Source organism: Rhipicephalus microplus, chromosome 9 (genome assembly GCF_043290135.1).
Source record: "Rhipicephalus microplus isolate Deutch F79 chromosome 9, USDA_Rmic, whole genome shotgun sequence".
NCBI classification, from domain to species: domain Eukaryota; kingdom Metazoa; phylum Arthropoda; class Arachnida; order Ixodida; family Ixodidae; genus Rhipicephalus; species Rhipicephalus microplus.
Window position 1 is genome coordinate 10,197,002 of NC_134708.1, and position 15,111 is coordinate 10,212,112.

Below are 15,111 nucleotides of genomic sequence, written 5' to 3' on the forward strand. Positions count from 1 at the left end.
TGTGATGGTTGCTTAAGTGCTACCGTGGACCGTACGCAAATGTGCTACCGAAACAAGCAAGCTGGTGAGCTTATGGTCAGTTGATAGTAAGATGGGGTGACGGATGTCCTGTTCGACATGCAGCTCTTGTGGTCGCCCACCGACGTGAAGTAGGCCGTCCTCATCTATAAACGGGCACAAACGAAGTACAGGTGATGCTGAAGGCAACGGCAAACGTTTCTGAAGCACTTGGATCTTGATTGGAAACGAGTCTTTCTGCATTGTATGCAACCAATAATGCTCAGCTTGAAATAATTATTCTGCTGTCAGAGCACCAGACGCTGATGGGAAGCGTCTTGCGTGGCGGCTGAAACACTGTATCGTTGCAGTTACTCTTAGTAGTCTTGCCGAAGCGCTGTGGTTTTTCAGGGGCACGGTTCCGTGGCGAACATCAATGTCGGGTGAACAAACGAATGTAGAGTTCTGCGGAAAGTCCTCGATCATTCTTCGGTGGCTGCGTTACGGTGAACTGTATTTTTTAGGTTAGATTCGTTGACGTCTATACTTTTTAAAGACATGGTTTTGTCAGACAGCCAGGTTTTATCATGACATCACTTGGATGATTTCGTAAGACGCGAGAGTGATAGTCCTCGAGTATTAATCATATCGGCGGTGTTTTTCTTGTTGTTACAGTAAAACCATAGAAAAGGTAAAACCATTTAGATGCTGCTGGATTTTAGTGACACGGTGTGCTACAAATGGCTCCAACTTGGTGGCTGAACTCTTTATCTAGTTCGGAACCACAAGCGAATCCGTCCAAAATGTAACAGTGGTCTGTTGAGGAAAAGGGACTATTTGTACGTAGCGTACAAGCCGCACCGCGATGGTGCATGCCTGGAGCACTAGGCGTGGAAGCGATATTATTTTAAAAGGAGCAAGTTGGGCCTTGCTGATCAAGAGTCGTATGAAGCACGTTTCGGGTGGCCAGTTCACTCGTTCGTAAATGCAAGCACCATATACTTTTGGTCTGGCACCTGCGAAGATGTACACCTCAAATAAAAAGTGCTTATTGTTGTCTCGTATGAATTTATACAATGGAATAGTGACGGATGGCTCAGACAGCTCAGAACACCAAGAATTTCATTTGGTCTATTCATCTTCAGTACGGGAATCCCATGCAAGATTTTTCTTCCATGGATTCTGGAATACCATTTGAGCCTTTATGGTGAATGCACTGAGGTAACCTAGTGGGTCGTATACTCTAGCCAATGTTTCCCGTGCTATACCTTTGGTAGTCGGCTTTGCCCCGCCGCGGTGGTCTAGTGGCTAAGGTATTCGGCTGCTGACCCGCAGGTCGCGGGTTCAAATTCCGGCCGCGGCGGCTGCATTTCCGATGGAGGCGGAAATGTTGTAGGCCCGTGTGCTCAGATTTGGGTGCACGTTAAAGAACCCCAGGTGGTCGAAATTTCCGGAGACCTCCACTACGGCGTCTCTCATAATCATATGGTGGTTTTGGGACGTTAAACCCCGCACATCAATCATCAATTGGTATTCGGCTTTCCGGCGGTAAACCTAGCTTCGTGCTCAGTGCTCAAGATAAGGTGATCACCGGAACGTTCCCAGGGAAACCCTAAAATCTTTATCATGTGACTGTCTCCAGTTTCATATTCGATGGCGCAGCTGTCACGTAAGAATCTTTCTTTCAATTCGTCGCAACTTGCGAATTCCCATGCTTGCCTCGTAGCATATTTGTTTCGTTTTTTCATATACCTTCATGGCTCCCAGCGTGCTAGCCCAATGATAAGATCATCTACGTAGAACGCGTGCTCGAATAAGACTGTATACGGTTTCTGGATGGTTGCTTTGATTGATATGTGGGGTTGAACGTTCCAAAACCACCATATGATTATGAGAGACGCCGTAGTGGAGGGCTCCTGAAATTTCGATTACCTGGGGTTCTTTAACGTGAAGCCAAATCTTAGTACACGGGCCTACAAGATTTCCGCCTCCATCGGAAATGCAGTCGCCGCAGCCGGAATTCAATCCCGCGAACTGCGGGTCAGCAGCCGAGTACCTTAGTTACTAGACCACCGCGGTGGGGCGGTTTCTCGATAGTTCTGCTGACAAGATAACAGGTGATGATGAATTGTAGTGGCCAAAAAAAAAACGATCTTGATGCAGCTCCAAATGGTACTCTGGTCATTCTCCAAGTTGTATTCGGTGGCATGGTCTCTTTCTTGGTTGGCCATTGTTCCAGCTACAAAAAACTTTAGAATCATCCATCCAAACTTTGTTTCGATTGCTGTTACCATCTCGTTGATGAGGTCAATCCTACCGGTGGTCACCTTCCAAAAGGCGTCAGATCCTATCAGCACAGTAATGTCGCCTTTTCGCCACGTATTCCATTGACATGCGTCGGCCACATGGTACTCCTTTTCTGCGAGCGCCTGCAAAATATGGTGCTCTAACAGGTGATGATGAATTGTAGTGGCCAAAAAAAAAAAACGATCTTGATGCAGCTCCAAACGGTAGTCGGGTCATTCTCCAAGTTGTATTCGGTGGCATGGTCTCTTCCTTGGTTGGCCGTTGTTCCAGCTACAAAAAACTTTAGAAGCTCGCGATCTTCTGGCGGAATCAACCGCTGGAGGTATGCGTTGTTTATGTTGGCTGCGAGAACGACAGGGTGGCAGCGAAAGTTTAGTAGTAGCTGGACAATGTCCACACCGAATTTGATCCTTTTCGATTGCTGAGGCAGGGACTGCCACCTTTTTGTGATGCGGCACAAAACACCACTCGAAGCTTCGTGGTAACGGCATCCCGATGAGCCACTGCGTGATAAGGCATGTAGTATACATTATCACCGACTGGCTGCTCTTTTTGCACCTTGTCAGCATGTCCGTCATTTAAACATGCGGTAATAGCCAGGTCGTATTTCTCTAGTAATGTTTGCTGCTCTCGGAAGCAGTTGATTTGGCGTTGTAGTCACCGTTGTGCCAGTCGCAGCGATATTGTTTCCGGCTGGTAGTCCTGGCTGTTGCACTTTGAGCGGCACCTTATAACGTCTACATTGCTTCATTCTGTGGCGCTCAAATGCGGAGAGGTGCACGTCGATCTCCAACGGTTGTGAATAGCTTTCATCGATTCCGATGGCATCAATATGCCACATCGAAGGTACGTCTATGTCATGTGGAGAATGAATATCCGCTCGATATGAACAGTGCCCAAGACGGGTACTGGATGTCCTACGATAAGGGTCCTTGTACCATCCATCTAAATGTTGTTTCGATCGCTGTTACCGTCTCGTTGATGAGGTTAATCCCTCCGGTGGTCACCTTCCAAAAGGCGTCAGATCCTATCAGCACGGTGATGTCGCCTTTTCGCCACGTATTCCATTGACATGCGTCAGCCACATGGTACTCCTTTTCGAGGAGTGCCTGCAAAATATGGTGCTCTAGCGGTAGACTCATTACGGAGCAGATATCTTGAATCGTCAGGGCTTCTAACTCCACTTCAGCATTGCTAAATCGGCTGCACAGCCGGGCGGAGATACGGCCGCCGCTAAGTCGCTTCTGAGCTTTAGAGATTCCAAATGTCATTATTGAAAGTTCTTCCCTTCCGTTGACAGAATACTCTAAGATTATGGCCGCGTCTGCGTGAATATAGCTACGCTGGCTACCATTGTGCAACAGAACCCGAAAGAGGAGACGTCGATTTTTGAATCTAGCCCATATGCACCCGTCTGCAGTGGTACAGACATGCATCCGATGTGCGTGCTTTGGGCGGTTGTAATGGTTCGAAGCTTTGGCGAAGTGCGTCTTCGCAATGCAACGTATTCCACAGCAGGCACCAGGTCGTGGACGATGAGTCCGGGAAGGTCGCACAGAGTGGTTAGGTGGCGATGACTGCAGGAGCCAGACGTGATACTGATGGGTTTTTCTGATGTCCTTGCGATGTGGTTACGAGTACCGCAGCGAAAACAGTAGTCATTATGCAATCTCAGTCGTTTTTCGTCCACTGACAGATTGGCAGTGCAGGACATAATACTGCGCTCTCGGCTGTTGCAAAGTAGGCAGACTTGATTGATGAATGCAGTGGAACCCGTAAGAGATGCAGCCTATGGAATGAATTGCGTGTTGTCTGGGTGTTCTGTCGCCATGCTGTCTTCACATTCGCAGGAATGTCGGCGTGATTGTATTCGACCTTCCACCCACACTTCTACATCGATGCGAAGAAATGTCAACAGGTCCTTCGCTCGGCGCAATCTGTCTTCGGAAGTCTCCTTCCCACTATTGGCGTGGTCATTTTCTTTCATCATTTGGCGGTACATGATAGCCAGATCGCCTGGCAAGCAGCGCATCATAATTCGATTCAGTACCATGAAGTATTTATCCAGAGACACGCCGAGGCCTACTAAAGCGCTCACTTGGAACAGCACATTGTCGTGAAGTGTTCAAAGTTTGGCAACTTCTGATGAGCTGTTCAATGGAGTCAACGCCAAAAGATGATGCACGAGCTCATTGATGAGGAGATGTTGCCGTCCGAACCGATCCGCGAGCTTTTTAATTGCGAGGTCGTAATTCTGCTAAGCTAACGAGATTCTTTCGATTGACCATTTAGCGCTGCCAATTATGTAGGTAAGGAAATACTTGAATTTTTCGATGCGTGGTTGTTCGGCGTTCTGCTGGATCGTGGCGTCGTTTTATCCCAAAAAGCCTGCCAGTCACGCAGGTTGCCGTCGAACGTAGGTATCTGTAGCCTGGGCAGTACAACTTATCTGTGAGTGGCTCTCTGTATGGTCCGGAGCATCGACGGAACTCGGGAGGTCTGCGTTGCTTGATCCTGATCAAGAACCTTCGGCATGCGTCGTGGTTGCTTGCTGACGACCTTGCAACCAGTACTTCGTGCGCGTGATGGCGTATAGCTGATCTTGTCGCTATTATCCTGCGCCGTTTTGACTTCATGGTCAACATCATCTTCACCTGTTATTGGAAAAATTGCGTCGTCCAGTCTGGACAATGCAAGCTCCTTGTCCTTGAGGTAGTCAAGGTGCACGTGAAGTTCCCAGAGGCCAAGATCCATTTGCCGCAGAAGATCCGCAAGCTGAGTAAGGGCTCGCGTGGCGCCAGCTTTGAGTGCACCACGTGTCTTTCGCAGCTGGTCCGAGTTCGCCATCGCCGTGATGTGAAGGCGTCTCTCGAAGGGCAGTCCCGGGTTTCGCGGCACCAAATGTTACGAAATGACTGGCTCTAAAACCGTGATAACAAACGCGTCTTTATTCCGAAATCATTGCAAACTATCTGTCTTGCCGTCCCTAGTGACCTCGGTCCCTTCGGCTTTCTCTCTTTCCTTCCGGTTGTCGCACGTTCTAGTTTCTACGTTCCGGTTTATTTTCGACACTACCCATTACACATATTGCAGCCATATACGAAAGTTTCGCTGACACAAGTTACTTTTAACCTTATTTATTACATTGTAGCAATCCACAACTTAATCTTCTATAGTCGCATAATACAGGTAAATGTATGCACCGATATCTTGGAGTACGCACTAGGCACAGGATATCGCTATAGCGTTCAACTTCTAAAAGCAGCGCTTTAAATATCCCCTATTTTTACAGGAGTGTGGCAAGGAAGGTAAGGTTGGGGGTGTTGTTTAAAGTTATTAACAAGCCTCTAAGTAAACTGAAGGCCCCTAGGTGCTATATATCTTTAGATCTCATTCAGACACAGCGGAGTAGCTACATGGTAAATATGAGCCGGTGTTCTCCTTCTTGCGCTCTCGCGCATGTTTTGTTTTCAGCCTATGAGCACCAATAAAATTAATATGAGGGAATCGGGGTTTAAATCTCACCGATACCGCCGTCATTGAGTCGTACGGTAGTCTTGTATGGCGGGTTGGGGCCATATACATCGGCGACCACCATGGCATCGAGGACAACCTCCCATCCCTTGTAGACGTCGGTGAGAATGATGGCGTCGTTGGGTTCCGCAACCTTTAGACTGGCCATTTTGCCGGTCACTCGAATCGGCTCGTCGTTAGGATCCTTTGCTTGGGACTTTACTTGGATGTTGACTTCCACTTGTTGCAAGCTGGGGCTGTCCAAACGAATCGTCCACTGACCATCCTGTAAGTGGGTTTGTAAACCCAACAGTAACAAACTTTGTCATTCAAAGGCATATGGGCTGCACGTCTTCGAAGACATTAGGCTGTCGGCACAAGGTGCCCCGAACAGTTTATTTATTTATTTATTTATTTATTTATTTAATCAAGTATTTTTTTATTTGTTTATTTATTTATACAAATACCTCATGGGTTCCTATGTTTGGAAGAATGTGTGCTTGTGGGGGGGAAGTGGGCAAGACAGTGAAAAACAAGAACTATGAAAATGTACAAGGTATGACGAGTTCAATATTACAACAGAAAAAAAATAAATTATTAAGGATACATTGATAGGCATTGAACAAATCTCAGCAAAACACGTGGAGGCACTGGCAATATATACATATATATGTGCAAAAAACCACAGTTGAGAAATATATTTTATACAGAAATACGATTTGAATGTATAGAATGTTGAACAGTGACAACCACTTGAAGTACAGCAGTAAAAAATGAATTTTTTGATAACCTAGCACTTGTAAGCGGAAAATCTAAGAGTTGATCTAGAAGTGTCTTTCTATCACATGCCCATAAATTTGAATATTACTCCTTCAGCATTTGTGTATACCCATGGGAGCACAACAGCTTTACTGAAAGAGTGGCTTTTGTAGATAATTGTACTTAAGATGTCAGCCATGCTTCAACTATAGTTTCAACTAACTACTGTGAGAGCCTGCTGTTTTTGAACCATACATTTATACTTTGACCAACATTGGTTGTAAACCGAGCTACATGAACCTTTACATCAGTAGGAGTGTGGTAGATGGAAGTCAGGAAGCTCAATAGTCTGCCCGTAGATGACAAGTTTAATTGAATATGTCAAAGCATAGCGACAATCTAGAGCTAATTGTAAAGGTTCGAGTTTGAATTGAAATGACAGAGCGTCTTTCACCATCGCTTTGCACGTAGCCACAAGTCTGTAAGAGAGGCCAGGAGTGGGATGAATTGATTACGCGTGCGTGCATTCAGGTTGAACGCACTACTTGTTTTAACTCCTTCCGATCGCGTTTTCTTTGCTTGGAGCGTAGAACAGCCAACCTTAGTGCAGCGCACGCGTCGACCTTAAGTATTTCGGTGTATGCATAAACGCCGCATTTCGCAAGATGCGGGCAGTACATTTTGGGCACGCTGTAGCAGCGCTGAGAAATATGTGTATCACCGACAGGGCAATGTCGAAAATATTTCCGTAAGCACAGTGAACTGCCGAAAAGGTGGAGCATATAGAGTATCGACGCGGAAAGCATATCAATACACAGCTTCTTTAGTGTGTGTGGTTATGAACTACGAGTTCCGGAGATGACGTAATGTCAAGAAATGGGCGGAGGCGGGGGCAGGGATGGGGGTTATAGGTATATGACCACCTATCTCCCCCCGTCAATTTTTGACGAGGACTGCCTACGAAGGAGTGACGTGTTCTCGAAAAAAATTTGGCCTGAATCTACATGTTACACTGTAAATGTCATCGAAAGACGATAGTCTTGCGTCTGGAGAGAGTGAACAAAACGTTTATTTGATGTTCTGCGCAAGAAAGTCGGTGAATGGTATTCGTCAGGGGCTGCGTTAAGAGTGCCTAGAACGTGTGGCGGAGGCGAACGAGCGCATCTAGGCACGTTAGACACAAGTGCCATCTGGCAGTTATCTGCGAAAAAGAAGGCGTGCAGCCCGCGGAGAAAGATGCGCGCCAGTCTCGGAGGTGATAAGGTGTAGAACGCAAAGCGAGGGGCAGGTGCCACCACCGTGACGTCGTACACTCTAAAAAATATCGAGTAAAAAGGGTGTCCTTTTGTCCCACAACAATAATCGTCATCAGGCTTGCGTGCGCTTCCGTTTTTGAAAACTGGGCGCTAGTCACTTTCCTATCGGGAATGCAATGTAACCCTGATAATGGGCATGTCGATCATGACCGGAATGTACCAGGCGCAGGCCGATAGCGCTAGGATGGAACGCAATATTGATGACGATTATTGTTGTGGGACAAAAAGACACCCTTTTTACTCGCTCTTTTTTTAGGGTGTAGCAAAGCGTTGGAAACACCTTTTTGAGCATCGCGTTGCACTGTCAGCGCTGTGCGATTTAACGCTACATTCCTTAGAGTTACTTATGTGTGCCTCTTCTAGTATCAAGGCAGACATGGAAAACATCGGAGCGTTGCTGCGGCGCCTCAGAACTGCACAATAATTGCTATTAGGGGTGAAGCTCCTTAAAGGAGCACCCGTTTGTCCCTCGTAGTCGTAGTCGTAGTGTGTAACCAGTGTTACATTTTGACCTGCAAGGTGGTGCCGGTGGGAGATTTCTCCTGTACTTTGTTGAACAATGAAAAGTTTGCGCGGCATGTGCGTTACCTAAAAGCCGAATGCTCCTGTATCTCATTCCCCATTAGCAGCCATTGTCATGTACATTGAGCACTATCTGGCAGGAAAAGGTTGCTACGTTATACTCATTGGGCGTAACCTCCTTGATTTTAAAAAGGTTTAGCGAGGGTTGGGCCGCAGTGCCATGAATACAGTGAACTAGTATATACCAGACACTCGCGGTCGTTAAAGGTGGGAAGTAGACCCGAAGCGCAAGCTGTAAGAAAGTGTGCGTGTGCCACCTCTCGTTTAGTCCTTGGAATGTCCGCTGGATGGCGGTGCTTCTATATGGGGAATATATGATGAAAAGATGCAAGATGGTGCTACTTGGAGTGTTGAATAGATGGACGAACGGACACACAGACAGATGCATGGATGGACGCATGAACGGACGCAGGGGCGGATGCATGGATGAACGCAGGGGCGGACGCATGAACAGACGCATGCACGGACGGGCGGATAGACGCATGGACGTTCACACAGACGGACGCATGGACAGACGGAAGCAAGAACGAATGGACGGACGAATGCTTCGCCCCACTCTCCTTCATTCCCTCCGTGGATAAGCTGCCATTTTTTTAATTGACAATTTCACAACTATGAACGCTAAACTTCTAGCAGTATTGTTGGGTGCTGTCGATGGGGTTGGCCGTTTGGTGCCGTTTGAAGTATCGTCAGGGCGGACAAACAGACAAATGCACAGAGAGACAGAACAAAATGTTTCCGTCGAAGGTCTGCAAGAAAGACTATCGTCATTAAAATAATAATGTCTTGACTAGAAAGCCAGTAGGAGGCACAGTTGATTGTATGGTGGTTGACAATGTGACACTATGCGGGGAAACACTTGCTAACAGCTTGTATGACTTTTTTGGTATAGAGATAGGAAGCACTGGTACTTTGCCGGTTACCTCCGGAGATGTTTCAAGGAGACCACAGTCTTTCTTTTTTTCAGTCTACTTCTGTTTCTGATGTGATTACCCTTTTTTCCGGCCTTCGGAACAGCCGTAGCCCTGATGCAGACGGATTAGTAATTAAACCTGTTAAGTATGTATTAGATTTATTCGATCCGCCCATTGCACACATTTAACAAGGCTATTTCAAGCGGCGTTTTTCTAAGTAGCATGCGAATTGCTAGAGTCACAGTAATTCATAAAGGCGGAGACAAAGATAGCTTCTCGAACTACCGTCCAGTCTAAATATTGCCAGTGTTTTCGAAAGTCCTCGAGAAAGTTATTAACACCCACATCAAGAGCTTTAGTAGAGGATTGGATCTCTTAACTACCTATTAGTTCGGATTTAGAAATTATCGCTTCTCAAAGGATGCACTTTTGCTTCAAAAGGAGCTTATATTAGAAAAAAATAGAAAAGAAAACATTGATTATTGGGCTGCATCTCGATTTTAGCAAAGCCTTTGACCGTGCCAATAATGATATTCTCTTACAGAAAATGGAATGTTGTGAATTTTGGGAAGTCGCATCACAACTTCTTCGCTCTTACTCACACGATAGACTTCAATTTACCGAATTAGGCACTCACAAATTACACTTGAGGCGTATCGCTTGTGGAGTGCTACAAGTGAACATTTGAGGGCCAATACTTTTCCTCTTATACATAAATGATATCTGAATACAAACACCATAGTCAGTTCATCATTTACGCTGATGATTGCACCATATTTTTTAAATGACCAGGACTCCACAGTATTCAAGTTGAAGTAAGCACAATCTGCGCGAAGCTGAATGACTGGTGCAAGGTGAACAGCCTTGTATTAAATGAAGCCAAAACTAACATTGTTGCATATCGTGCTCGCGGAACGCTGGCTGTAGTGCCTGAGGAGCTTGTCCTAGGTCTGTTCACTGTTCGCATTAAAAAAAATGTAGAAAACACTTGGCGTCATCTTTCATGAGCACATGTCATGGAATGACCAAGTAAGTGCGGTTCAATTGAACTTGGCTAAGTGCGTAGAACTAATCAACCGTCATCGGCACATACTACCATCTACAATGAAAAGGTTACTTTACGATGAACTTTTTCATTCCCGTCGAAATTACTGCTTCCTGGTGTGGAGTAAAGCAAGAGCCTTTAACATGTCAAAACTGAGCGTGCTACAAAAGAAAATGGTTCGAATGATTTCAAATGCTCCCTATCTAGAACACACCGCCCCTCTTTTCAAACAGTATCGAATCCCTAAAATATCAGACCTTTATACTTTTGAATTGATCTGCTGCTATAAAAAGGACGCACTCGGAAAGTCCGACACATTCCTTCAACTCGCGAACCTCAAACAAAACGAAGTTTCTTATCACGTCCGACATCAACCACCTTGATACGTTCCATTCTCACGTACGCAATAAGGAATGCAACGCATTCGACATACCGTCCTAACAACAATAAATTATTTCGAAATGCAAGGAACAGACATATTATTGCACACAAAAAAGAAATTAGAGGGCTGTTCACTCAACTATTCAAACTTGCTTTTTGTAACAATGGAACATACACGTGTTTTGCTAGTTTTTCTTTCAGTATTCATATACTGTGCATTATATTTGTCTATCATACGTGCATGCATATTTGTATTCGTTTGTGCATTGTACTTCGTAACGCACACTTGAAATGTTTAGCATCTTTTTTTTTATTTCTCTGTGATCAAATGCTGTACCCTCTCGTCTCATCGCCGATGGGTGGATGGGGCTTTGTTAAGCTGTCATTGGACAGCTTTTTTCCCGGCCACCTTTTTTCACCGCAAATGTTTGCTTTTTTTAGTGAAAATAAACTCCTCCCTATCGGAAAAAAACGAATGGTGGGCATGGTGGAAACCACCACCCACCATTATAGTGGATTAATGTAGTGGGTGAATGGTGGGAAACGCCCACCATGGCGCATGGTGGGTATGGTGGGTGCTGCAGTGCCGGCAACACTTGAGCGCGAAATGACGTCAGAATCACCGTGACGAGCTGCCACAAAAAATAAAAAAGAATTCTATAAAAACGGTATAAAAAACACCCGTCCCGTAAAAAAAAAAAAACAAGGCACTACAGAGGATCGAACGTGCAACCTGCGGATTCCCATTCGAAGACGCTAACCACTGCGCCACACCAACATGACGTTGATTGCGTGTTAAATACTTAGTTGCCATACAAACTTAAGGTTCAACTTGGTTATGTTTGTCGTGTACGCAACATAGACAAGATATACACCAGCTACTAAATATTGCACGTTTATTAAACACAAGCAACTGCGGCCTGTAACGATTGCCACTATGTTAATGGCACTAGTGCTATTTTTTTTTACAACTCACAACTTCAAGAAAAAAAAAACCAAGTGGACTGGGGAGCAGCAACAGTTTACCGGCGGGGTCTGCCAAGTTTAATATCCGTTTCGCGCTCGTTCTAAAGGGCGACATCTGCTCACGCTTTATGACGCTTCTAGGCTCATTCCATAGATACGCCCGCCTAATTTATTTGATTGAGTATTGGGATGCTTTTCGCGCAAGGTAGAGGGCGGTCGCGCCAGCGCAATGCTGTAGCTCTTTCGCTAAAGCAACAACTACATAACGGCTTGGCCAAACCGAATGCAGTGTGCCGGAAACATTACGCTATCATATTGGTTCACCAAGCACACGAATTGCCACGTCTGAGTTCTCGTACGAAAGCTAGAGAAGTGCCGGCGAGTGTGACCGGCGGCTGTCGGTGAGAAGACACTTAATTACGTTCTCTGGGAGTGCTTTAATCGCGTCGCATCGATGTTTGTTGCTTCTTGAGCGGACACCATACACAATGAAAAATGCTTCATTTAGGTTAATTGATGCCATATGGCTGCGCTGTATTGTCATACTTAATCGTCGTAATCATGTATTCTGAAACCCGGAAGCACGAATAACACAATTGTACGGGCTCGGTCAGTAGGCCTAACCTTTGGTGGAAATCATGGTGGTAGAACATGTAGTGTACAGATCCCAGCTTTGTACACTATATAAATTGCACGCCATTATAAGCCCACCCATCATCTGCTTACTGCTTCCCAGCATTATCGCGATGGTGGGCAGAGCTTCTCAGCTTGGTACACCATGTGGCCCACCATAACAAGCAGCACCCATCATCTGCTTAGTGCTTCCCAGCATTATCGCAATGGTGGGAAGAGTTTCTCAACTTGGTACACCATGTAGTCCACCATAATAAGCACCACCCACCATATGCTTAGGGCTTCCCAGCATTATCGCAGTGGTGGGCAGAGTGTCCCATTATTGCCCACTATCTAGCCTCTGCTTTCCACCATCATTTCAACTTTACCCATCATCTGTACACCATACCACCCAGTATGTCCCAGCATAACCACCATATTTTCCACTACGTCCCACCATAGCCATCATAATTTCCACCATGCCCACTATTATTTCCACCATGCCCACTATTATTTCCACTACTCCCACCATGTTTTCCAGTATCCACCATGGCAATTTTTCCGATAGGGCTTGATTGATTGATTGATTGATTGATTGATTTGGTATTCCGTTGCACCTCACAAAATTTTTGACCATAGTTCGTTCCAGTATAACGTTCTGCGTCGCAAAACATAATACACAACGTGACATATTTTCTCCAGGTGACATATTACTTAGTTGCGCTGCGTTAAACCTTTTTGACCAGTGTCAGCTGATCAGGAGCAGTAGCATTGGCTGTACTGAAAAAGAAGCCGTAGGTTACCTTCGCCGGGTTTGGTACAAAGACTGTCTTCGTTTTCTTGTTTCGATGTTCTACGCACTTCTTACATTCTCTCCCTCTCGGATCGATTAGGACAAGTGAGACGTCAGTGGGTGTGGGATTAAGTTGGTCAAAAATTACGACGGTCCTTTTACCCAAACTTGAGTCAAGAATGAACTTTTCCTCCAACCTGGTCGTAAAGGCCTTTGCGAAATTTGCAATCTGTAGATGACACAAAAATGTGACGTCATGTTAATACAAGACCTTCGATATTCAGGTGTAAAGTGGATTTTAGAAACATTTAACAAGTTCAGTTTCGCCGAATGGCGAAGCTAAACCTGCTGTAACAACAGACTGGAATGTCATACGTTGTAAGGCTAGTCGCAGTAAAGTACGATTTACTGCTTCACTGTTCTCACTACTCTAACAGCATTCCTTCTGCCAGAGCAGAGAGCGACTTGCCGCCTTAGTAGTGACGTCATACGTGACGTTCATGCATGACTGTCTCACATGCGAAGGCTACCAGAGGCTTCACTGCTACGGTCTTTAGGATAGAAAATTGTGTGACAGAGCCCAAAACTCATCGTAAAAAAAAAGAAGAAAAACTGAGTTGGTATATAAAGAAAGAACGACTAGAGGACGAAGTGCCGGCTAACAGCATATGGTACAAACTGTCGGACCCGTTGTCACTTCAAAGAAAGCATTTACCAGGACTCATATATGGAGCATTTCTCAAGGAGATTCAGTGCCACGATTCCAATACCACGCCGATACCAATGTCCATGTTGACTGTATGCCGCTTCTGAAATGTAGTTTTCGTTTGATGGTTATGTTTTTCAGCAGATCGTGCTCACACGAAGACTTCACGGAAACAATGCTTTGGATCAATAATGCCTGCGTAATTAATGAACATACATATTGGTAACATAAAAAAGAATGTCGGATAAAGACATGTGCAGGCCTTGTGTTGAGGCGCCTGCTTTAAAGGACTTCGCCTACGTGACAGCATTCACTGTTATATACTGATTTGATCTCTCCCCTTTCTGCCTCCTCACCCTGATTACTCTTTCCCACCTCCTTCTATACTGTAATATGCTTAACTATTTTATTACACCTTGCTTCGCCTATGTACACTGTAAACAAAACTATACCCAGCTGGGAGGAACCCGGGAATGATGCGCCCGCTCTGCTTCAGTGGCCTCACTGAAACCGCAGTGTACCGGAGCGAATACATTCGTTTTCCACCATTTTCCTCCGGTGGGCGCCGGACGAAGGAAACCGGAGAAAAACTGGGCCAATCCCTTGATTATGCTCACGTGGTTGCTCCGGAAATGCTCCGGCTCATCATTTTTGCCTCGCTGGATGCTCCGCAAATGCTCCGGCTAATCCCTCAGCGGCATTTGTTGGCTGTTCGAGGAGTGACGTAGCAGCCTCGATGCCGGGCGGCCGTCTTTCCTCAGACAAATTAACATGGCGCAGACAAAGCCAACGCGGTGAGGATTGTGCGAAGCCTTCGACCGCGTTCGCGAAAAGGAAATTGTTCTGTGGGCCTTCTGGATTTCACTGGTGACTACAAATGGCAACGAATGTTGTCATCGATAGAAGGGAGTTGTGGGAATCTTAATCGTGTGATGGCTCCGGGCAGCGAACGACACATTGTGATCTCGCGTATGATGAGCCACTCGGTAGTCGCTAGTGCGGTGCAAAACTGGTTAGTGAGCTCTTCTTCAATTATCTGCGTTATCCTTGTCCCGTAGGGCTAATATAGGTAATGGTGGGTTGATGAGGGAACAGGTTATCAATAATAGGGTAATTTTACAGGACGTCAGTAAACGTCAGCGGAAATTCCGATAACGTGTTGTTGGGCCTACGAGTCTTTTTATTAGCATAGCATTGGTAATTTCAATAACACTTTAATC

At 45.6% G+C, this 15,111-nt stretch overlaps 1 protein-coding gene across 1 annotated transcript in view; it reads right to left on the minus strand.

Moving 5' to 3' along the window:
• Nucleotides 1-1,102: 1,102 nt before the first annotated feature.
• LOC142771523 (calcium-activated chloride channel regulator 3A-1-like) overlaps nt 1,103-15,111 on the minus strand; it is a 35,524-nt gene continuing 21,515 nt past the window's right edge. Inside the window, exons 4-5 of the mRNA XM_075873096.1 lie at nt 13,196-13,414; nt 1,103-6,103 (exon numbers count right to left, since the gene is read on the minus strand). Of these exons, the coding sequence (XP_075729211.1) occupies nt 5,819-6,103; nt 13,196-13,414 (504 nt within the window). The 3' untranslated portion in view covers nt 1,103-5,818. The remainder of the gene's footprint in view (nt 6,104-13,195; nt 13,415-15,111) is intronic.